This window comes from Polistes dominula, unplaced genomic scaffold (assembly GCF_049000335.1).
Source record: "Polistes dominula isolate Pdom_NZ unplaced genomic scaffold, Pdom_raw_medaka contig_33, whole genome shotgun sequence".
Taxonomy (NCBI): Eukaryota; Metazoa; Arthropoda; class Insecta; order Hymenoptera; family Vespidae; genus Polistes; species Polistes dominula.
The window spans coordinates 2891965-2916336 of NW_028300998.1; the positions used below are offsets into that span (position 1 = coordinate 2891965).

Genomic DNA, 24372 nt, shown 5'->3' on the forward strand with positions numbered 1-24372 from the left:
ACATTGCGTATTTATTCATTGAATGAATAATGAATGACGTTGTCGAGGTATTCGATACACCTAAGAATACGAGTGAGAATTTCACAGCACACACTCTTCGACAATTTTCGCCGTCATTTCCACTACCGATCTATCTGTATCCCCTTCTTCATTTCTTTCTATTTCTTTTTTTTCTCTTACTTCTTATTGCCCCACTCTTTCTTTTTTCTTTCCCTCTCTCTTTCTCTTTCTTACGGCACATTCTCTCTTCGCGCACGTGTCTATCTTCCTTGCATGTATACGAAAACGTGTTCGTCGGCCTCTGGTACATATCCTGATTACTAATTTACGAAGCCATGGACTACTTCCACGCTTGGTATGACACCGAATTCCATATTCCAGTCTAATGGAGAGTTGAGACGAACAAACCTGATGATCCTTAGAATCTATGAATAGTACAAGAAGCTGTACTATCATATCATTGATAGAACACTACTAATTGCACTTGTTTCTTGCTCTATACATTAAGGATATTATCATACACTATTTAGTACTACTTTCTAATCTCTTTTCTGACATCTTTTTAATGTCAAGGTTTTCTAAGGTCGATTCATTTATTATTTGTACAGCTTATTAATTAAGAAGATCAATTCGTGCGTAAATAAAATTTAATACACGAAAATACTTCAATTATATTTGAATAATTTTAACGAGTACAATTAATTTTTGCTATTTTATTTTGAAAATATTATTTAAATTATTTAAAAAGTATACTATTTTGTTGCTCATTATAGAAAAAATGAATGATGATGAGATCAATAGGAACTAGATTATTAAATTTATCTAGAAAATCTAATGTTTAAGCATTGAAAACAACGGGTACGAGTTGTATGATCTATCGAGGAAGCTGCTTGATATTTACAGTTAGCTGCTAACTCGACTCTCACGAATTGCTTTCATTAGTGATTCTCCAGAGAAGAGAAAGAGAAAGAGAAAGAGAGAACGTTCAAATTTCGTTTTATTCAAAATGTGAATTTATTGTGAAATACGAAAAAGAAATATTCCTATCTATTTTCATTTCGTTTCTTATTTATTTATCAATGACAAATTATACATATATATATATATGTATATAATTGATGAAAAATTGTAGTCTTTGCAATATATGTTTATTTTATATAAATAATTTTATATAATTTTCAGTCACACAAATTATAAGTATAACAATTTAAGAAAACGAGATGAAGAGTCTAACAATAAATAATATAACTCATATATGGAGAAAGAAGAAAAAATAACAGGATAACGGTACAAGATAATAGTCCATTAATTAATTTGATTATATCGTCATAGAATTTGTTTTCCCTTCGAATAAATCTCGCTTTCGAAATACAATACATTCTCTCAAGGAAGAGAGAAAACATAATGGAGTGCGTGAAAAAGACGATGGAATATAATACTAAGCACCCGAAGGAGGCACCACCAAGAAGGAGGACGAAGAAGGAGAACGAAAGAGGTGGAGGCACAAGTTAGTATAAAAGGGTCGAACCACAGTATCTCGTCTGTTTCAATACTCTCTACGAGTCGTGCGGTAGATCACACGTGTCATTGATCGGGACGATCATCCGCACACGCGACGTTCACGGCTTCCACATAGAGGAAGTTGAAAAGGTGGACTAGAAGGGAGAGTGAAAGAGAATTAAATAAGAAAAGAGAGGTGAGTCGAACGGAATAAAGCAGTTCTGTATAATTATCCTGGAAATTACTTCGATCGGGCGATGATAAGAAACTACATCAAAGATATGCGAGAGGCAAAGTTTTTTTGGGGTGGTTCGAATCAAGTGATACTGTGTGCACCGTCAATAAAGTGAAACAGCATATATATATATATACTTGATCTTTGTGAATAATATTATTAAATTTTAAATAGAGTATATACATTATTAATCATATAATTCAAACAACGATGCCATTATTCGGTCATCAATTTTAATTTCGTGTGTAATAATTGTGCGAAGATACATTCTTTGTCAATGAGAGTTAAATGTTTATTAATGTATAGTAATGTATGATTTTTTTGCAGAATAATGAAACTAGTGGCAGTGCTTGCATTGCTATGCTGTCTTGCCATAGGAGCATTGACATCACCAGTGCCGAAAATCAGCGATAGCAAAACATCAATTTCGAATACTCTTGTCTCAGGAAGACAAGCGCAAGCACCACCGGTAGCTGCAGATGATGATGATGATGACGACGACGATGATGATGACGTCGATTTAGATATTACAGGAGATGATGATGACGATGATGACGAAGAAGATGATGACGATGACGATGATGACGATTACTTGGAGCGTTTCATCGAAGATATTTTAGGAGGTAAAATAAAACGCACCGTGTGCTACATTTTTCAAGATGAAAAAATAAGTATAGCGCATAATAATATTTCTGATATTTGTTGAATAATCTGATTTGATCTAAAATCCTGTACTGGAATTATGGTAAAAATCGTAAAAGAAACTTCACCGTTACGTAAACATCGGAAACTCACGCGAATAGTATGTTCGATGGAGTCTGTCGACTGTTCACGGCTCACATCAGTAGTAACGGTACGAGGCGCATCGAACTTGTCCGAATTAACATACATCGACAGCGATCTCAGTTCAGAAAGAATTTCTACGTGCTACTTTTTTCTTATCGACCTACATTCGAGAAGTTGTTCTTAGGAAGCGCAAGCACGTTCGAATTTCGATCGTTTTTTTGCAATTCCTATAATTGAAGAATGTTGTATATAGATATTTTTTTAGATAAAATAATTATTTTTTTTTGAGACAGAAATACGCGCGATTATCGCATGTAGGTCGACTATTAATATATTTCTCATCTAATGTAATTTATGAGGCTAAGAAAACTTGTTTAATCGTAGGCGAGGATGATGATGATGATGATGATGAGGAAGTAAGTCAACCGGCTTCACAAGTAACACCTGTAGCAGCCTCACCGATACAGGCAGCACCAGCACAATCACTACCAGCGGCAGTTCAAGCTGACTTAAATGCTGCTGCAGCATCTGCAGATAATATAGCCGAGGAAGCAGCAATTGGGGGTGAACCCACATCGGCCGACGGAGACGCTTACGATGAAGTTGATGAAACTGCGGACATTGTGCCAGAAGGTCAAGCTGTTAGCCAAGATTCTGGACTCGAAGGTGCAGATTCTATTGTGAATCCTGTCGTCCAGTCAGCTAATTCTCAAGTTGCTACGGCACAAGGTGACGACGACGACGATGACGACGACGACGATGACGATGACGTCGACCTCGATATAACGGAAGACGACGACGAAGACGACGAAGACGATGAAGATGATGACGATGACGACGACGATGACGACGACGACGAGGATGCCATTGCGGACATCACCAGCGCCAGACATGCACGTGAGTTCAAGGGCAAGACCAAGAAACACATTAGCAGACACAAGAGTGCACGCTTATCGCGCAAACGACCAGTAGCATCTTCTTTTTCGGCTCGCTCTTCTTCCTCATCGTCTAATGCTTCCTCTTCCTCATCCTCTGTTTCTTCTTCTACAACTTCATCCTCTACCATCTCTCAACCATCAAAACGTTCCGAATCATTCTATTTATCTTCTCCATCTTCTTCTTCGACCATTTTGAGGATCATTTAAAATGACACGAGGAAAAAGAGCGATTTTTTAGTGGCAAATGTGAAACATGACTCATACGAATGTGTCTAGGTACTAGGTATATCCGGTTTTCTCGATAAATCGAAATTAATGAAACAAAGTCGTTTAGTTTTTATTCGAAGAGAAAATATCGTTGAAATGCTCCGAACTTTTCACGAACCGGTTCATATCACGATTATAAATTATCTGTTATTCTTGCTTCGATAAAATACGTTAGAAACACTCTTAGGAATAGTATTTATTTTTATTTATTGATCATAAAATATTTTTTTCTAAATCATTCGCTTGTGAAACGTCATGATACTCGCTTGTTCTCTGTTATTTTATGCCTTTTCTTTTCTTTTTTTTTTATATACATGGCTTTTTAAAAATTCCAACGTAATGGGTACTGGGAGAAAGAGTTCAAATGATTAATATGTAAATAAATGCCAATATTTTAAGGTCGTAAAGCGCTTTCTGCGTAGTTTCTTGCAGTAATATAAGATCAACAAAAAGGTGGAGGCGCCCTTGAATTTCACGCTTGTCATTTTAATGCACATTTCTCAGGACCTAAGTCGGGTTTTTTACGACCATACGAATTACTTAAATTCATTACTTATGGTAAATGTGTGTTTATTAGTCATTAGACATTATCAAATCGTGGAATATATTACGCTAAAGATAAACAGAAAAATTCATTCAGAACTGAAATGAATAGGGTTAAAATACTTTGCATTGGTGACGTCACGTCACGTACTTGTTTGATATTTTTCATAGATCAATTGTCTTATAAATATATTTACAAATGAGATTGTGAAGAAGAGGGACAGCGATTCAATGATGCCATTAATCTGGATTGGAGAGAAAACAATATCATCATATATCACAAAAAAGAATGTAACAGCAAGAGAATTATTGTTTTTTTCTATTGTTTAAGTATTTATTAATGATTAAAAATAGATTCATAAAAAAAAGTGAAATCAATGATGATATCTTCTATTCAATAATGCAAGCACATACACAATTATAATAATTCATAATCAAACTAAGTTTCTGTAGTAAGAAATATTGTTCAATTCTAATATAGCAAAATACACGATAATTTATTATTTTTACAAAATTATGTGTCCCACCTTTTATTTCTTCACTCTGCCATCCGCATTTAAAAAACAATTTAATAATAAGGAATAATCCTTTCTTTATGAAATCAAGAAGTATGTTCATTTTCGAACATATTTCTGAGTGTATTGAAACAATGCCATTGTATTACGTGACGTGTCGAACCATCGCTTTTATTTAATTTACATAAATCTTTATAATTCTGATTTAAATTGCCGAAAATCTATGCTTGCCCTTTTTACACGTATGCAAAAATTCACTATCCTTTTGGAAATTATATTGCTTGTGTAGTAGTATTGTAGTGGGTGACTGGATTGTTGCTTGAAATTATTGCTTTATAATAATTTTTATCTTTTTTTTTTTAAACACGAATAGAAAATTACACATTTGATACTACTAATTAATTCTACTAATGAAGCTTCTTCGAATGTAAAATTTTACAATTAATTTAACAGCTAAAATCGATTCGTGGCAAGAAGCAAGCTTAATGAATTTGCAACTAGCAAATTCATCTAAAACACAAACAAACGTAGCAAATAGGAAAATTTTACATACTAAAAGTATCAAAGATTCATGACCAGTTATCGGCTTCATCAATTAACTTTCTACGTGATTCCGAAACTGAGTATAACAAAGGTGTGACTGTATTGAAATTTTTTTTTCCAACTTTCACGAAGCAGCCCGATGACCCAAAAGAGAATCAGGTCAGTGACCCGGAGTATAACACTCTCTACCAAGACACGATTGTCTGATTACGACCCTGACCCACACCTAGTCGCGACTTCCTCCTCGCCATGTTTGTGCTACTTATTCGTTTTTTTTCTCGAATGGAGAAAAAGATTATTTGTATCGTATGCGTGTAAGTTTATCGTGAGAGAAATACTTACATCAATAATATTTGGTTTTATCGGATATATCTCGAAAATTAATATTATTAGCTATGTAATTTATCGTAATTAATGTTAACGAGAAATATAAAAAGAGAATAAGGAGCTAAAGATTAATGCGGTTAATCGTTAGTAATCAAATGGACGTTTTGATGGATCTTTACAAATTACGTACCTACATTTCACATCGTTGAGGTGTTGCATGATCTCGCGAAATTGAGGGGTAAAAAGAAGGTCACTGATGAATAACTACGTCAATGTTAGTGTAATACGTAAGAACGTCTGAATTTAAGACGGCCTTGAATAAATAGGGCTTCGTTGAATTTTTCTTTAATCTTGATCTCTTCGTTATGACGAGGTCGAAGAAAGTGACTTTATGTAGGTGCAACGACCGGGGAGAGTTTTTAAGCGGGCACAAGAAAGACGAACGAGTATACACTGTCGCGAGTAGATAGGTCGATAGGTGAGATGAAAGAAGGGAGACCAGTTTAGCCTCCCCGAAGGACTCCGATTTACCGTTATACCCATCGACGATTCAACGATGCTCACTTCGAAGTAGGTTTCGATCGTCACCGTCACTTCCTTCCAAGGTAGCTAGAAGAGAATGTGCTGACGGTTTCCCTTCATTAAAAAGCAAGCCTGGTAGAAGCGCGTTCTCGCAATGCATTCGGCGGATATGCCTCTTTTCTGGTCAATGACCTCATAGAAGTACTCCGGAAAGATGACCTCATAAAAGTACAGTCAAGGCCACCCTCTCGATACTTCTAACAACATCCGCATTCCACTAAATTCTTTCACTATTCTCCATCGACTTTAACTTATATGATTTCCTTATATTTTAGTGTAAACATTTTTCATACGATTAAACATATTTTTGTTAAATACGGAACAAGATTAGACGAAACTACTCAGATAAATCATTCAGATTATTGTTTCTTTTTATTTCAAATAAGTAAAAGAAATATTTTTCATACAAAATTTTAGATGATTTGGAGTCGGAACCCAGCAGCTATGTACCGGCCATCTATGTCGCGAAATACAATCACTTTGTGGACAACATCCTCGAAAGGATTAATAAAATTTTACGCACTAATTATGATCCAGTAACGGTCAAATTAACTAACACGAACTCGAACTCGAAGTCGAATAAAAAGAAAAACAAATCCAAGAGTAAGAAGAATAAAAATGGTTCGAAAAAGAGTGCTTCTGGATCAGTCATGCATATCTCCGAAAATATAAATAACGAAGAGTCAAATGACGTACAGGTATCGTCTTTAATAAAAACTTTCAGTTCTATTTTTATTTTTTATTTCTTTGAGAACAACTATATGTTTATATAAAATTGATAAAATTTATCTTCTACTTAGAAAATGACAGATTCTCACAAAAACTCATCTATAGCTACAACTTTAATGGATGTAGAACAACCAACAACTACGTCAACTCTAGAATCATATAACACTGCCATTATACAAAATCGGATGAGAAATGGTAAAAGAAAATCATCTAATTCGCAAAATAAAAAATCTAATCGTAATAAAACGAAAAATCGTAACAAAACAAAAAATACTACTAACAGTAGTAACAAAAGTAAAGTAAGTATTTTTAAAAATTTGTTCAACCTACTTGTTCGCCAATAAGGATCATAATAATATAAAAATGGCGTCATTATTTAGGCTAAAGCAAGAGCAATTTTATACGGGCTCGCCTCGCTTCAAAGATCAGGAGATGTTTCTGTAAATATGATGAGCGATCATACAACAATCAAAACAAAATTCACTTTGGGACCTTTAGTACTTAAAGTCGAAAAAGAGTTTGGTAGAGCTGCAAAGAAAGAACTTAGAAGTGCAACTGCTACCACAGCAGGAATGTCTGGTAAATTAAGTCTTCGTGTGATGCACGGAGGTGCTGCCACGTTGCATTCTATTCGTGTTTTACAACCCAAACAGGTTAATATTTAAATTAATTTATTAATGATATATAAAAACAAAACAATGTGTAATTAATCTCAATAATTTTATTCGCAATTAGGTTCGCGTTGAAAGTGCGGACGATCATGATAGAACAAGAGAATTCGTTTGGAAAAGATCGTCTCATATTGCTCATTTAGTATCTCAAAAACTTTTAACAGCTACAAGATCGATGTTACGACCTCCACCTGTTCCAGCACTTGCTGCTTAAATTGTTTTTGTACCTGATCCAAATGAAATCATTATAAGTGCCATAACAATGGATTCAATTCATCAGTTTGCGTTACTCCATTTTGTGGTACACGCTCTTTGTTTTTGAATCACGAATTAATCGATTCAAATCAATGAAGAATTATCTGCTTATTCTTTCTACACCCTTATGTAACAGAAAAGAAAACCAAGTATATTTTCAAAGAAGTTATTATTTCTTTGAAAAAAAAATGACAAAAAGAAAGTATAAGTAATATGATTTCATTTTGGATCAACATTTATTTTCTAACGTCTATATGTACCTATTTATTTATTTTATTTATTTTAAATAGTACCAATTTAAGATTGCAATTATTTTTAATATTACAAAAACTTCCGGTTTTAGAATGGATGTTTAGGCGAAAAAATAAAAAATAGTAAACTAAAATAAAACTTAATTAATAAATTAAATTATGCATTAAAACATATTAAATATTAAGTATGAACTTCTCAATTTCTCTTCTATTTACGTATTTTAGTTTTATGATTTCTGGCAGTTTTCTGGGTGTGAACAAGTTTCACATTTCTTACGTACTTCGACGTTTTTAAAGCATAACAAATCAATCGGTGATGGTTTATGTTCTTTGTCTCCCATCCAGTATTTTTTAATTGATGCAGGATCCTCACCTAAATCATATTGTAAATGCATTGCCTAACGAAAAAAAAATATGAATAGGTAAAAAATTTCATTTTTCATTAATTTATCTTTAACATAAAAATGTTTATATTTACATCAAATAATTGAAGCCAAGCTATATGAGAACAATGAACAACAAATGAGTAAACAGCTTTTTCAAGGTATACGTCGTAAATTATTTCCATCGCCGAAGAAATGATTTCGTTTAAAATAGAATTTACAATGAAAGAATGATTTTCTTCTTCAAATATTTCCCGCCATTTAACTTCGGGTATTTGGAGATGAACAATTGCTTGAAGCTCATTATAAGAAATTTCATTAGCTTTATTTAATCCTCGCAAATTTTTATTTAATCTCTCTTTCGTCATTATTTGCTCATTTATTTTAAATTAATAAATGTTTTGTTAATCAACATAAAATTATAGACTTCCATGATCATGAAATAACATAGGTGTAACATTCGATTTCATAATTCGTACTTCACGTGCAGTTAATTGGACGCGCATTATTTCAAATTACAAAGAATGTTGTCCTTCTATTGATTGTACGTTATCAATGAATAAGTGTAGTAATGAATAAAATAAAATAAAATAAAATAAAATAAAATAAAATAAAATAAAATAAAATAAAATAAAATAAAATTATAGTTTTCACTGGAGTCATATTAATATATATCTTAATAGAAAGATAAGATTGTAGGATTTATCCTACGTTCAGAAAGGGAAATGAACTTAGGTATACGTATATTGGTGGAGACATAGTAACTTTTTATTGCGTCTGCTCAGATCGACTTCCGTTGTTCTATTAATTGGTGCCCAGCTAGCCAAAAGTGGTTAGGGTAAATTCCCTAGCACATCTTGTTGCTAAAACGGTTGGCAGCGACGACCGCTGCGCTATCTGTCGGAGTGAGTAGGGAGTTACGCTTTGGTCCCTACAAGATGTTATTCATGGAAACATTGCCAAAAGAGATCAATGATTATGTTATTTATTTATGTATTTATTTCAAAAATATTTATACTAATTAAAATTTTATGTTAAAAAATTGCTCAATAACAGCAATTGTTTCATGCTTCGATGTATACGATTTGAAACTTCAAGTTAGTAATTTGTGTTTCATTGTATATCGAACTTTATTTCTTATTAACGAATGGTGCTGGACAAGGATTTTACGCCGCAGCAGTGTTTTGTTCGAAGAAATGGAATTGTCAGATGATGGGAGAGATATTAAAAACTTTGAAGACGCACGAATTAATGTAAACGAAGATTGTCGTATCTGTTTACAAAAGTCCAACGAAGTATGTCAACTGTTTCCAAACAGCAAAGGTTTTTCTCAAAAACTAATGGCAATTGCTGGTGTGCAGGTTAGAATCGTTGCATCGTTAATTTAAATATGTTGATTTATTCTAAAATTATCTTCATTTATTTTTACTTTTATATATCTCTTGCAAATTTCAAAAAGAGGATAAAATTTAAACTTGTATATGAAATCATTAGACACTTGAATTAAAAACGCTTATATATAGATAAGGTATTTTAATTCTATCTTTTCTTTATTTGATGTGTATATATATGTGTGTGCGTCCTTTCGTAAAGGAGAGGCTTGTGTGTATTCAATAAAAATTGTATTATTTTATTTACATTTTTACGGTTATTAAATTCATAAGAGATGGATTAGTTTTTAATTAAGAATAATGGAACCTTAAAATATGTATACCAGAATAATGAATTCTTTACGTCTTACGTATTTATTGTTTTACATTGTAAAACATTCATTCCTTTTTAAATATATTTTACATGTGTATAATACATATATAGAAGATTAAAGCAACTTTGGCAGGTAAAAGACAACTTACATTAGTTATATATATATTGAATCGAGAAAAAGTTTTTTCTTATTTGACACACAAATGAAACAAGTCTTTTTTCATATTTTTAATAAAGTCTTTTTCAAATAATTTAAAACTATTTTGTGATCGATATTTAGTTCATGACTGTTCATATCTTGGTCTTGTTCAAATTTTTCCATTATTTCATCGACTTTTTCTATGATTTGTCGATCAAAGTAAGGTGCATCTTTGACATCTAAATTTCCAGATTTACAACGCTTAAACTAGTTTTATGCCACATATACAGATACTGACTGCATCATGTTCTTAAATATTACACATTTTGTTAACAGTTTATTACTATTTGGAAAATACGAAAAAACTTTTTCTTTAATCTAATACATATAGAATCATAGTTCATTTGTAAAATATAATTATTTTATTTATTATAGGTAGAAGAAGGAGATGGATTGCCATCGGTAATATGTTTCGATTGTTCTCAACTTCTTGACATATCCTACAATTTTCAAAGTCAAATACAAAAGACAGATACAAAATTACGTGAAATATTGAAACTTGGATCATGTACAACAAAAGATACTAAAAATGAATTAAAAGTTGAAGATCATTTTTCTGATATCATAGCAGATGCAATATTACAAAGAAAAATTACAAATAATCTTGACAATGATAATAAAGATGATGAGGATGATCATAGTGGTAATAATGAGTGCAGTAGTAATATCCATGAGTCATCTATAGAAATTGATGTAAAAAATTTTCCTAATGATGAACATGACTTCTCTTCCGAAATAATTAATGATAATATAGATTCCAATGACAAGTGCAATTCTGTAATTGAACTAGAAAATAAACAAGAACTATACAAAGTTGTAGAAGATATAAAATTACCTAAAAATTGTGAAAACATTACAGATAAGTTAAATAGTGTAACATGTCATACATCTAATTTAATAACAGAAATAACATGTATTAAAGAAGAAATATCTTGTGAAGAAACTGTATCAGAAAGTAATAAATCCATCGACCAAAGTACTGTAAGACAAGAACAAATATTCCAACTTGAAAGAAAAAATGAATTAGAAAAGTTAAACTATAATACGCTTATGAAAAGTTCATCTAAAATTATTAATATTCAAGAAGAAAGAAAATCTACCTATAATTGTAGTGATGATGAGGAAAAACCTTTAATAAGCAGAACTACAAGACAAAAATGTACGCAATGCGTTAAATCTTTTAGTACACGTTTAGCTTTACAAAGACACATGACAGTACATAAACATAAAGCAGAATTACGTTATGTTTGTTATATATGTGATAAACAATTTTCAAGTATTACTAAATTAAAATGTCACATTAATAGTAGACATCATGATGTACGTTTTAATAATAAGAAAAAGAGAGAGAAAATAGTGACAATAAGGATGTACATTTAAAAGCAAGGGATCTTGATAATAATTGTAATAATTCTATGGATAATACTAAAACGGAAAAAAAAATTATAAATTTATATGTAAAGTTTGTTCCAAACAATTTACATATCAAAAATCTTTTTTGACACACGCTAAAAGTCATCCAGAATACAATCCTGAAGATTTAAATGATTTTTCTAGTGAAACTGGTACCCAGTTGAATGAAATCAAAAATAAATCTGTACAAAAACAAAATGAATCAGACGATGGAAATAATGACGATATTGATGACATTGATAACGATGATGACAATGATAATGATAATTTACCTATGGAAAGTCCTCAGTGTACACAATGTGGAAAATTATTTGCAACTAAAAGAAATCTTAAAAGGCATATTTCTACTCACAGTGGTTTAAAACACAATTGCTCGACTTGTGGAAAAGTCTTTTCAAGAATAGATAAATTAAAAGACCACGAACAATCAAAGCATAAGGAATATGAATTATTTGGAAACTCTGAAGAAGAGAATGAAGCTGACACAGATAATGAAAATAAAGTTAATGATGGTTCTAATGAACGAAAAAAGGTAATATCAAAAGTAAACGATTCCTGTGAAAGTTAATTACAATATTTCTATGCTTAATAATAAGAAATGTAAACAGATTTCTTTACATAATTATCTCATTGAAATTAATTTGATACCTAATTGTTTACAGGGTAGGCATAATAGACCACATAAATGCGCTCTCTGTCCAAAAGCATTTGCTCAACAGCAATCTTTAGCTAATCATATAGAAAGACATAAACGTACTAAAGATAGTCAAAAGCGATTTTTATGCGAAGTTTGTAGCAAATGTTTTGCTCAAAGTGGTTCACTGGTTGCACATATGCGTACTCATACTGGCATTAAACCATATGTATGTAATGTCTGCGGTAGAGCTTTCACTAAAAGCACATATCTACAATTACATTCAAGAACTCATAGTGGAGAAAAGCCTTATATTTGTCAATATTGTAGTAAAGCATTTGCACGTGCCAATACTTTAGCCAGGCATATAACGATGCATACGGGAGAAGCTAAGTATCACTGCCAGATTTGTACTAAGTCTTTCAGACGATTAACGTCTTTAAATGAACACACATACACGCATACGGGTCAAAGACCATATGCATGTAAAATATGTACAAAAAGATACAACAATGCTGGTTCTTTGTATGCGCATACAAAGAAATGTAAAGCTCAGCAATTGACTAATAACTCTACAACAACTTATACTGTTGCAATGGATAATACATTACAACAAAGTAGTGGGCCCACATCACAGGTTTTAATTTATTCCCAAAGAAAATTATTAGAGGATGCTACTGTTGGTCAAATAACACCAACTCCGCAATACATGATTGCTAATGTACATAATCAAAAAGCCTTATCTACAAATATTATGCAACCATTTACGGTTGAGGATTCAAATGTATGTACAGTCAATTCTAAACAGTTTAAAAATCCCTATTATTCTATATATCCAAATGTATAAGATACTTTACTAAAGTATACTTAGTAAAAATTGTATAATTATATATTAATCTAACGAATCATCTATTTTTAAGATGTGAATAAAAATTAAAGTCTGATTGTAGAACATTAGAATGCAGCAGTATTTGACAAAAGAAACGAAGACTTATTAAAGTGTTAAGAAATTAATTTTATCGACTAGATCAAATAAAATCAACTTTCGTAAACATCTTTGAATAAGATTCAAGTTTTAAAATATTAATAGAAATTCAGGTTTACGTACTCAGTCATAATAAAATAAAATAAATCTTTTTAACATTTTCAAAATATGCTGTATTGAATTTTGAAGAACTTCAGCTTGCGTACATCACAAATTTTAAATCATCCGCGTTTACACATCCTTATTTTAAATTACACATCATGAAGTAATTACATAGTTCATTTTTCAACAAAATTCTTTTTATTATTACATATGGTTTTTCTATATTTTGTTTTTCTTTCTATGAATATATAAATACATACATGAATACGCACAAGGATGTGCATAAATACAAATAGATAATTTTTAATTTAAAACTTATTAAAAAATTTTTAATTAGGATTTAAAAAAAAGCTTATTATTTAAATAAATTATTTATTTAGATGTATATATTTGTTTGATTTACTATTCATGAATAAAAGATGTTTATTGGAGATTAGAAAATATTAGAATTTCTTCGAATGTGAGGAATGTTTTATTTTTTAGCATTTTTAAAATGCCCAATAATATTAGTTACTATTTATTTTCATAGAATTCATGAGATGTAGCCTTAAAATAGAACGAATACGACAAAATTGTAGTAGCTTCAGGAAATATTTTTGAACGCCATCTTGCCTCTTAACTGCTAAATAGTTATTCAGTGAATGCGCTTGTCATAAGTGGATTGTGTTATTTTCTTCTCTATTTGAGTTGTAATTCTGTCATTGCGTTAAATTTTAAGTAATCAAAAAAGGTGAGGGAATGCGAACACTGCAATAAAAAAAAAAATAGTTCATTTTGCAAGTTAATAAGAAAATTTTTTGCTTGCTCACGCACGAATGAGAAAGGCTGTGGCATATCATGGAACGTAAAGTTCGTTCTTTGGTGCAGCCTATTCTAATTTTTTCTAAATCTTTCATTTAACAATAATGATGGACTATAAGTCCTCGTAAAGAAGTTAATCATTTTCTTTATGAGGAATCATTTTTTTTTTTGGTTATATATTAGATATCAGTATTCGTTTGAAATGTAATTTTGTTATTCGGAAAATATTAAACATTAGGGAAATAAATCTGGCATCTCATAAATCATCTAGTAAATTCGAATAGAGACAAGAAATAAATCGTGTTTCGGTCTACGATTATGCACAAATAATAGTGTGTAGCAGACTATTGTGCGCGAACGATGACGTTTTTTCTTGAAGAAATACGCATAGAGGATTGTTTCCTGTTTGTATGACGTTTGCTGCTTTCATAAGTCTATTGGATCAACACTAATTACGGTAGCAGCAGCCGAACGAAGTATCGAAACACGCGAGTGACACTTTATAGTGACAGGTTGTAAAGAGAAGAACCTTTCTTTTTTTATTTGATACTAAGTACGTTCTACATTAATATTTCAGGTATAGCATGATAACCTTCAAATGTAGGTAAACGTAAAAATTGCTTTAACGAAAAATATATAAATATATATATATATTTATTTAATTCTATTACGAATACTACAATCTTTTTTGGCTATTATTTATTAATTTTGAGTATTTTATTATATCATTCATTCGTTTCTCTCAATTCATGACGCATTCTATCATCATTTCACATTATTTATTTCTTTTTATTCACTCTATAAAACGACAATCAATACTTACATGGTCAATATTTATAATACTGTTAGTTTAATCGTGAAACCTTGTATTAAATCTCAACTGCATTAGTCCAATGTAATTTTATATTCTTTTCCAAGAAATTTCATTTTCTCATCATTTCAAAAGATTTAAATTTAACAAATATATACGTATATTTAATTAGTAAAATACTTTTATTAAAGCTTATATTAAAAAAGAATATCTATTTAATAAACACTTAAAAATAGTTTTGAGGTTCAGTTTGTATACTTACTTGGTAATCAAAGTATTTCTTAATTGACTTTGTTGTAACCAAATAAATTTATATTATGTTCTATATTAAGTGTTAATAAAATTATATTTTGGACATTTTTTATAATATAATTTTTTGTTGCATGCATTAAAGAAAACATAATTTTTCAATGACCTTTTATTATATATATATATACATATACATATATATGATGATAATATTCATTCATGAGGTAGTTTAAAAGATAAGATAAGATGGAAACAACTGTAACACATAAGTGATGAAAAATTTGTCTTATTTCAGAAAGGAAGCAGTTTTATAACGGAACAGTCTAATTTAATTATCCTATCAATGTAAGTAAATTCTTAATTACTAAAATAGTAGTTTGAATGTAAGTTAGTTTATTCGTAATAAAAACAGGGGCTGGTGATATACTGATTTCTTTTCTATCTCTACTAAATATACAATCTATCAAGGAATTAAGTAAGTTTTCATGCTCTTAACATAAGTTTAAAAGCTTTCGTATTGGTAAACAGTTAACAAAATTAAATGTTATTACGCGTATGATCGAAATTTGAATATTTGTACAAAATTTCTATATACTTATATATATTTATCATTTGTAATATATTTATTAATTAGTCTGTTTAAATATATAATTTTGCCTAAAATTCTAATAGACAGCGTGAATAACATAATATAACTTATACGATTGCTATAACATTAATAAAATTATATCGGTGACAATTGTAACAATATATAATTTTGGTTATATGTTTAAAAAAAAAAAAAAAAAAAATACAATACTACATTTGCATAATCGCTTCAAATGTTATTCCAAATATTTAACATTTTTTGAAAACTACAATATGTATATATCTATATATACACAATTTCTTGTTATGCAAAAGAAAATTACTAATTATTCTTTTGTTGATAAGTAGAGATAGCAAAAATGATCCTGTTTGATTATTTATAAATGTATTCTATTTATTTCATTTTAATGAGAACAAAATATTTAATCATTTCATCAAAGTATTGTTATAGCATGTGTCATATTTTATTATAATATATTAAGCATTTTTTGAAAATATTTTTTCTATTTATTTAATTATACTATATAGTATTTCTTTAGTATAAGTAGACAAGAATTATAGTGGAGAGATTATGAATGTAGTACAAACAGAACTATCTGACCAGTTGATACGTATTTCTATTTAATGTAGATGATATATTTTATATAAAATAAAGCCAAAGAGAGTGTACCCGTAGCTATAATTTACATTTAATATATTAATAAACATAGGATATGCCTATTTAAACATTTGCAAAATTGAATGCTAATAGGAGTAAGTAATACAAAATGCAGTTTCTTAAAAAGAAACTAAATTCTTCTTTATTTGTATATTATTTCTTTTTTCTAATGCTTTTTTTTTCAGGAAATGCACGATCATAAAGTATATTTGTTCAATATATATATTTCTCATTATTATACTTATTTTTATTTATGATGTTCAGTATAATGGAGTAGGAGACATTTAATTTTATATATATATATATATATATATCTGCAATATTTATTTGCATAATAATAATTTCTTATTTCAAATCAAAGATACGGATATATTATTATTTCTTCAAGTGTTTAAATATGGAATAACATTGGATTGCTTGTGAAATACAATTTATGTATTAAATAATGTCATATTTATTTATGAAGTCATCTGATAGTTTAGGGTTTTATTCTGATTTGGAGATATTGGGAGTTTTCTATATTTCTGGACAACACGTAGTTTCATCAACACCAGCGGCGAAACTTGACATGCCAACAATGGCTATGCAAAAGGTAAATTTTTGAAACAGTTTTAACCATTGATTTAACAAGTGTTCGCACTTTAACAATCAGTGCAATATGAATTTAAATAATTAGTAAAAATATATCTGAAATAATGTTAACTTATTTTAAGTACTCATATGAATAATAAACAATGATATTAGTTAAAAGTATTTTACAAGGTATTGTGATCTGTTTTCTAATGTCCAGTATATATAATTATAATGTTATATGATAAATAATAAAAGTAGATAATTAATATATAAATTATGCAAGTTATTATTGCTATTACTATTAAAGATTATTTCTATGTAAAAGGATTATAACAACAATACTGATTTGGTTACTATTTGTTAAGTTTTTCGAATGAAACTTGTCTAATAAGGCATTATTTAAAAAATATTGTATGACAATTCCTATATTTATCGACACATATTAAATATAAATAAACAAACATGTATCAGGTATTTGTTAGGTTTCTGTATTATTTCGTATCTGATATAGATAGAGAGTGTTTTGTTAAATTAAAGCTTATTATATTAAAAAAATCTCCTAAAATTTATTTAATTTGCCTATCTTACTCCTAACTGAACTAAATTTTTATAGAAATATGTTGAACAAATGTAACTTCAATTGTATTATATTATGTAGGTGGTAGTGCTTTATATAACCTTAATTTTGTAAGGTATAAATACTTTAATTAATTTTAAGCTTAATTTTTCTTCACTTATCAGCATGGCTTTTGTATATAACAAATGACCATATTTATTATCAATAGTTTTATATCTTTTTAAAAATTGTAATTCGTCTAACTCATATATATATATACATATATAATAATATTTTTATATTTCATAGATTATATTTTTATTTTATTTATATATCAAATTGTTTTTTAATTCTATTATTAAATTTGTATCTAGATTTACAGAGATATAACTACCACTTATTTACAAATTCATGAAGATGTAATAATAAGTATGAGCTATTCGAAAAAATCATAAAATTTTATTATTAATTGATAAGCAATAATACTAATTTTTAGATGAGAAGACAAGGCCAGGATGTTATGCAAATGAACTTAGCAGGTATTAGACGAGATATTGTAAACCTTGCTCATAATTATAGCAGTGCACAGGTAATTTGTTGCCTTTATCTTTTATTTTTCTTCTAAATATTGAATAGTTAATGTTATATCGTGTTAACAGATTATCTGATACTAATATGAATCGTGTTAATTACTTTACAGAAAGCCGTAAGAAAAGCTACCAGTAATGATCCTTGGGGTCCAAGTAGTACTCTTATGGCAGAAATAGCTGATTTGACATATAATGTTGTGGCCTTTACTGAAATTATGCAAATGTTATGGAAAAGACTTAATGATCATGGTAAAAATTGGAGACATGTTTACAAAGCTTTGGTACTTTTAGAGTACCTTATCAAAACTGGTACAGAAAAAGTTGCACAACAATGTAAGGAAAATATTTTTGCCATTCAAACATTGAAAGGTAATCATACAAAAAACAATTATTATATAGATATTTAGTTCGGTTTTATTAGTTTTATTTTTATATTTGAATTATTAATAATTTTATATATTTTCTTAAAAGATTTTCAACATATGGAAGGACATAAAGATCAAGGTATTAATGTACGAGAGAAAGCGAAACAATTGGTGGCCTTATTAAAAGATGATGAAAGATTAAAAAATGAAAGAGCTAGAGCATTGAAGGCCAAAGAGAGATTTGCTCAAACAGTTAGTGGTTTTGGAAGTGATGGTTTAGATACAATGTCACCTGTAAGCAGCGATGTAAGTTTTACTTATTATTAAATTATTATAATATTATAATAATAAATAAATGAACAAACAAACAAACAAATAAATACATAATAATACATTGTTTCAGTTTCAAGATTGGGAGCCTTGCAATTTGACCGAATCAGCATCACGACGTAAGAGGAAATTTGTATTAGTCATGAATTATATTTTGAAATCAGTTTTGTTGAATTTCAAGTAAATTTTATTAAAGAAATTTTCAAAGAATCGTTTAAATTTCATAAAAGATAAATTTGTTATATTCTATACATATCTAACAATATTTGGATATCTTTGAAATAGCTGAATTAGAAGCAGCTAGACCGCAAACAGTAGGCGAAGAAGAACTACAACTGCAACTAGCACTTGCTATGTCAAGAGAAGAAGCAGAACAAGAGGAACAACGACGGCGAAGTGATGACGTTCGACTACAATTAGCACTTAGTCAAAGCCAGCAGGACTTCAAGTATGTATAAATAATCTATTAAATGTTTATGATGTATGTGAAAAAGAAAATATTTTATAAAATAACATTCGTCATTTTCAGAGCACCACAAACTGAAAAGCAAAGTCATATGCTTGATTTACTGGATGTAAATCTAGGCGAAGCAAGCAGCTCTTCTGCGCAGAATGATCCTTGGAGTATTCCAGTTACAGCTCCACCTCCAAGACCTCAGGTATTTCATTCTATTATACATACAGTAATACTATAAAGCACTATACATTTATTTAAAAGGAAAAGTGATATTTATTAAAGATAAGTTTGTTCCCAAATAAGTTTGTTCTTTTAAGTTAAATTATATTGTTTGATTGTGGTAAAGAACCAAATAATTGCTTCCTATTTCATACAAATTTTATGTATATATAGTTTACTTATTATTTAAATACATTAACCTGAGTTCTTGTTATATATGTATATATCTTTATTGCATGGTAATGCAAATCACGTAATTTTTGCATGTTGCACATCAGTCCTTGGATTTGTCTCAATTTCGTAAATGTAAGGTACGTTTGACGAAAATAAATAGACTGATGTAATAGATCTTAATACATACAAAAAAAAACAAAAAAAAATTAAAAAATAAATAAAATAATAGAAAAGAAAGATTATTATTTGTTTTTATTTGATTTTATAGACTCAAAATGATCCTTGGAGTATACCAACAACAAGCAATAATTCACCTGCGATAGATCCATGGGCTCCTGTCACATCTCAAAAGCAGGGTAAGTTTTTGATAATATATTGATTTTTATTTTATATTTATACCATTGATTAGTTATTATGATTATTCATTTTAGCTGTTATTAATGATCCATGGAAAGCACCTACTCCATCTCCATCAGCAATAGTTACTCCTCGTTCGGCAGATCCTTGGTCGCCAGCACCAACTGCTAATGAACTTGAGGCATCCAAAATTGAAGTAATATTTTATTATTTTTTGATTGTCATAAAAAACAGTACTATTTTATTAAATAACAATAAAATGATATTTAGGTTCGCCAGGATAAAATAATATCTTCATCTCCAACCTTCAATAATCCAACTTTAACAGAAAATATTAGTTTTACGGCGCAATCACCACAAAACATCGGTTTTAATTTACCAAATCCTACAAATGTTGCCTTTGGTACTATGAGCAACGGCTTTAAGGATCCTGGCTCTACTTTTAGCAATTTTCCTTCTCAAACTCATGGCAGTTCGGCTACAAGTCCATTGAGCGAGCTTGATGAATTTGATGTGATCAGTCAGAGGAACAAACTTGGAAGTGGTTCACAAACTACAAACAATGGTAATTATATAATTATATTATTGACATTATAAATAGTTTTTACATTTTCGTAATGTATGAATTGTATTTTAGGGACTACATTATCTTCAGATCCATTTGATTTAGGTGGTATTGGTGAATCTTTACCTCAGAGCACTGGTGCAATTAAGAAAACACCACAATCTTTTCTTGGTGAAAATTCTGCTCTTGTAAACTTGGATAATCTTGTCAGCACTTCTACAATTAAAACAGTTACTCCAACACCAACAGGTAATAACATATTTGAACAATGTGTATTCATAAACGTGTTCCTTTAAAATTATTCCTATTATTGCTTTTATTATAATGCATACGCAAATATGTTTTCAGGTAATTGAAATCATGAAAAATTAATATTTTACTTCATAACACATTCTATGTCTGCAAAATAGCATTTCATTGGAACTAAATTCGTGAGTATTAACAAACTGACGAATGATCGCACGAGTGCATGATTCAAGTTTGTTATCATGTTAATATGAGTTTACTATGTTTGCATTTTTATATATAATTTATATAATTAATTTTGTAGATGACAATTTTCGCGATTTTCAATTTCCTTGGGTTTATAAGAATTTAATTAATTTTATAATCAAACGATAATCGATGTTTTTTTTTTTTGCATGCATTTTTTATAACAGCAATGTTTTATTTATAATATAAAACTAATTTATATATTAGCAGACTTGAAAGTGTTATAAATATTAATTGATATTATAAAGCACATTGTGATAATATTTAAAATTATTAACGCTTTAAATTTTATATTTATCAATCTTAATTTTGTAGTAAATGTTTAGTATCATAGGAATCTATCATATCTTATCTGTATTAATATTTTATATTTTCATTTAATATGATCTAATTACAGTGCCCGTATCATATTCAGCGAATCCATTTGCGACAACAACAGCACCATCTCATGCTCCAACTAACCAGATTCGACAGGACCCTTGGGCTGTAAATACTAATGCTAAAGCTAATCCATTTTTATCGTAGCCTGATGAAAATTATTGAAAAGTTAGCTGAAACCGCTATTACTGCAGCGAATATAATAGTATTTGAGATTTTATTAGTAACCCTGTACGGTATAAGTTTCAAATTAGAGTAAATTATGATTTGAGTTGCAGATGCAGAATATAGAAGGAGCGAATAATAAAAACAATTTTATTCTTAATGACTAAAGCTATTATCAAAATGTTTTAAGTAAAAGAACAAATTATTGAAAAATTTGTATTATTATTGTTTATATTTATTTATAATGCTTTTCATAGCATCATCTCGTGTAACTAATTAACTTAGTTATAAATGATTTTATTATGGCTATATCATTTGATATATACTATTTCAGAAAATATTTTGGAGTGGTAGGAAAAACAAAATATAACATTTTAACTTGAAACGCTTATAAGCTCCCAAGGTAACAACTAGATTTTATACATACTCTTTTCATATATAGAATATTTTTTAAGTATGAATCCATTCTCAGACAAAAATTACTCACCGATATATTCTTTCGGTAAAGATGTAAAATAATAATGATATCGAGATCATTTCATTTATTTTGTATTTATATACGTGTTTTCTATAGTAAATGAGATCGTGAGACTGTAATCGTAATTTGCAAAAATAGATTATATCGAACAGGGTTCAGTTTAAGCCAGTCTTGAATGTTATATGGATTATAATCTACGAAATTCATATTTTGGCTTGCTTTTTAGCAATAAGAAAAATTAAGAATACAAATAGTGCCTGTGTTAAAAAGATTTGTGCGCATTTGTTGTTAAATATGATCACATCCGTGTGCTATAATAATTTTGTACAATGTCTAATATTTTACGCAGTACTTTTCACAAATAATCAAATTATCATCATGTTCTGTAATCGTGGCAATATAAATCAGTTTTTATATTTTTCAACTTTATACACTTTAATTATTGACTAAATATACAAATAAAATATACTGTTTATGATTTTAGTATGATGATAATGGCATACATCTGTTTTGTGCAAAGTAGTTTTACAAAAACTAAAATTAATAATTACTGCTATTGAAAGTAAAACGTTTCAGCAACCAGTTGCAGATGATTATTAAATTGTCAGGCAATTTCATAACTGCAAGAATTTGCAAATTTGTTAAGATGAGGATATATATATATATATATATTTATTCATTTATTTGTCTTACGATGTGATGTAATTTGCGTTTTCTTGTGTATTAAAATATTTACTGTTGTACCTTAATTCATGTAAAACAAATTATAAATATGTTATGCTACACCGTTCCACGATCAAATTATTTTCTTAAAAGCTCTGTATAAGTATTATCATTAATATTAATGTGGAAGTTTTTTTAAATACTTAATCTCATATGTTTTTGCAGAAGAATTTGCTGAGTTGCATTAAAAATAGATTATTTATTTTTCTTATAATAATTTAGTTGCGTCACAATAGTATATGGTGAATTCAATATTGTTATTTAATTTAAATAAGAGATAAAATGTGAAAGTGTTTTTATTAATATCTGTATATAGTCATAGATTGTTTTTCTCTTTTATGGTATTAATCGAATATTAATTCAATATACTTTTAAAAATGGCATTCCTCCTTTGTGTGAACTTAGCATTTCTTTTTCAAAAACTATCATAAGACATTTCCGGACTTTTACACAAAGATAAATATTTTTATTGAAACTGTATATTACAAATTGGCAAAGTATACTAATTAAACAATTATATTATAAGTGACTTATTTTAAATAAGTCAGAAATACTTGCATGTTGCACCGACTTCTGACTGTTAATTCAATACTATTGTGCTATTCAATATTAAGTAAATCAATTTTTAATAGTCTCGTGCAGTTTTAAACAAATTTGCTTGTACCATAGAATTTGTATATTTAATATCTATTTTTTCAGAAGTTCGCTAGAAGATGAAGTATTTGGAAAATGCTTTAAAAATTATTTGTTGGAATAACAAATAAAGAATACGATTTTTTGTATACAATATTAAAAATATTTTGTATTGAATAGGCTTGCTTTGATTATTACATTTATATGTCTATTATATGTATTAATAAATTAATTTATATCTCTTCATATTTATGATGAAGTTCATAAAACGTGATATGTGAAAAGTATTTGTGTCATTCTTGCTATATCAAACAATTCGAATACAACTTCATTTTTTATGCGAACACTGGATTATTTTTTCATTTTAGAGCTATTGTAAGTTCAAATAACTTCAAAGAAAACTTATTAAAAAAAAATATATATATATTATATATTTTTTAGTAGATTATTATATTATTAATATTATAAAATGAATATGTGTAAAAAAATTTTTAAGTTTTCTCAATAAATATATAATTTCAACTTTTTTTTTCTTATTTTCTTTGCAAAAAAATTTTTATTCAATGTTTAACAAGAACTTCATTTCTACAAGTCAATTTAATTTAACAATAATATGTTATACAATAGCATAATATTGTTTGTATAATA

The 24372-nt window shown here is 28.8% G+C and overlaps 4 protein-coding genes across 17 annotated transcripts; 3 read left to right on the plus strand and 1 right to left on the minus strand.

Annotated features, from left to right (window-relative positions):
- The first annotated feature begins 1566 nt into the window (after positions 1-1566).
- Positions 1567-8247, plus strand: LOC107071649 (uncharacterized). Its single transcript, XM_015330815.2, has 7 exons — positions 1567-1696; positions 2063-2358; positions 2906-3418; positions 6654-6934; positions 7037-7264; positions 7346-7618; positions 7701-8247. Exons 2-7 carry the CDS (start codon positions 2067-2069, stop codon positions 7848-7850), a joined length of 1737 nt encoding a protein of 578 aa, XP_015186301.1. The 5' UTR covers positions 1567-1696; positions 2063-2066; the 3' UTR covers positions 7851-8247.
- A 122-nt stretch (positions 8248-8369) lies between these two features.
- On the minus strand, positions 8370-9249 carry LOC107071601 (uncharacterized). The gene is made up of 2 exons (XM_015330728.2): positions 8621-9249; positions 8370-8540 (listed from the first exon to the last, which is right to left on the minus strand). Exons 1-2 carry the CDS (start codon positions 8891-8893, stop codon positions 8370-8372), a joined length of 444 nt encoding a protein of 147 aa, XP_015186214.2. The 5' UTR covers positions 8894-9249.
- Positions 9250-9469: 220 nt separating this feature from the next.
- On the plus strand, positions 9470-13627 carry LOC149032221 (uncharacterized). Its single transcript, XM_089173485.1, is given in 5 exon segments — positions 9470-9886; positions 10804-11767; positions 11770-11859; positions 11862-12373; positions 12504-13627. Coding segments are annotated over 5 exon segments (2715 nt in total). The 5' UTR covers positions 9470-9556; the 3' UTR covers positions 13323-13627.
- A 497-nt stretch (positions 13628-14124) lies between these two features.
- lqf (epsin homolog lqf) lies at positions 14125-24251 on the plus strand. Of its 14 annotated transcripts, none has more exons than XR_016176912.1 (16): positions 14299-14940; positions 15719-15768; positions 17147-17261; positions 18295-18387; positions 18499-18757; positions 18860-19059; positions 19157-19202; positions 19369-19531; positions 19613-19742; positions 20038-20070; positions 20202-20289; positions 20365-20486; positions 20561-20855; positions 20928-21104; positions 21204-21286; positions 21745-21873. XR_016176912.1 is itself a non-coding variant. In XM_089173499.1 (16 exons), exons 3-15 carry the CDS (start codon positions 17238-17240, stop codon positions 21280-21282), a joined length of 1647 nt encoding a protein of 548 aa, XP_089029625.1. In that variant the 5' UTR covers positions 14299-14940; positions 15719-15768; positions 17147-17237; the 3' UTR covers positions 21283-21286; positions 21745-24251. The 14 variants fall into 14 exon arrangements, 13 of the variants coding, with proteins under 13 accessions (XP_089029618.1, XP_089029619.1, XP_089029625.1 ...); XM_089173499.1 differs by having other exon boundaries at positions 21266-21286; positions 21745-24251; XM_089173492.1 differs by lacking the exons at positions 14299-14940; positions 21204-21286 and adding an exon at positions 14125-14292 and having other exon boundaries at positions 17172-17261; positions 21745-24251.
- Positions 24252-24372: the final 121 nt, after the last annotated feature.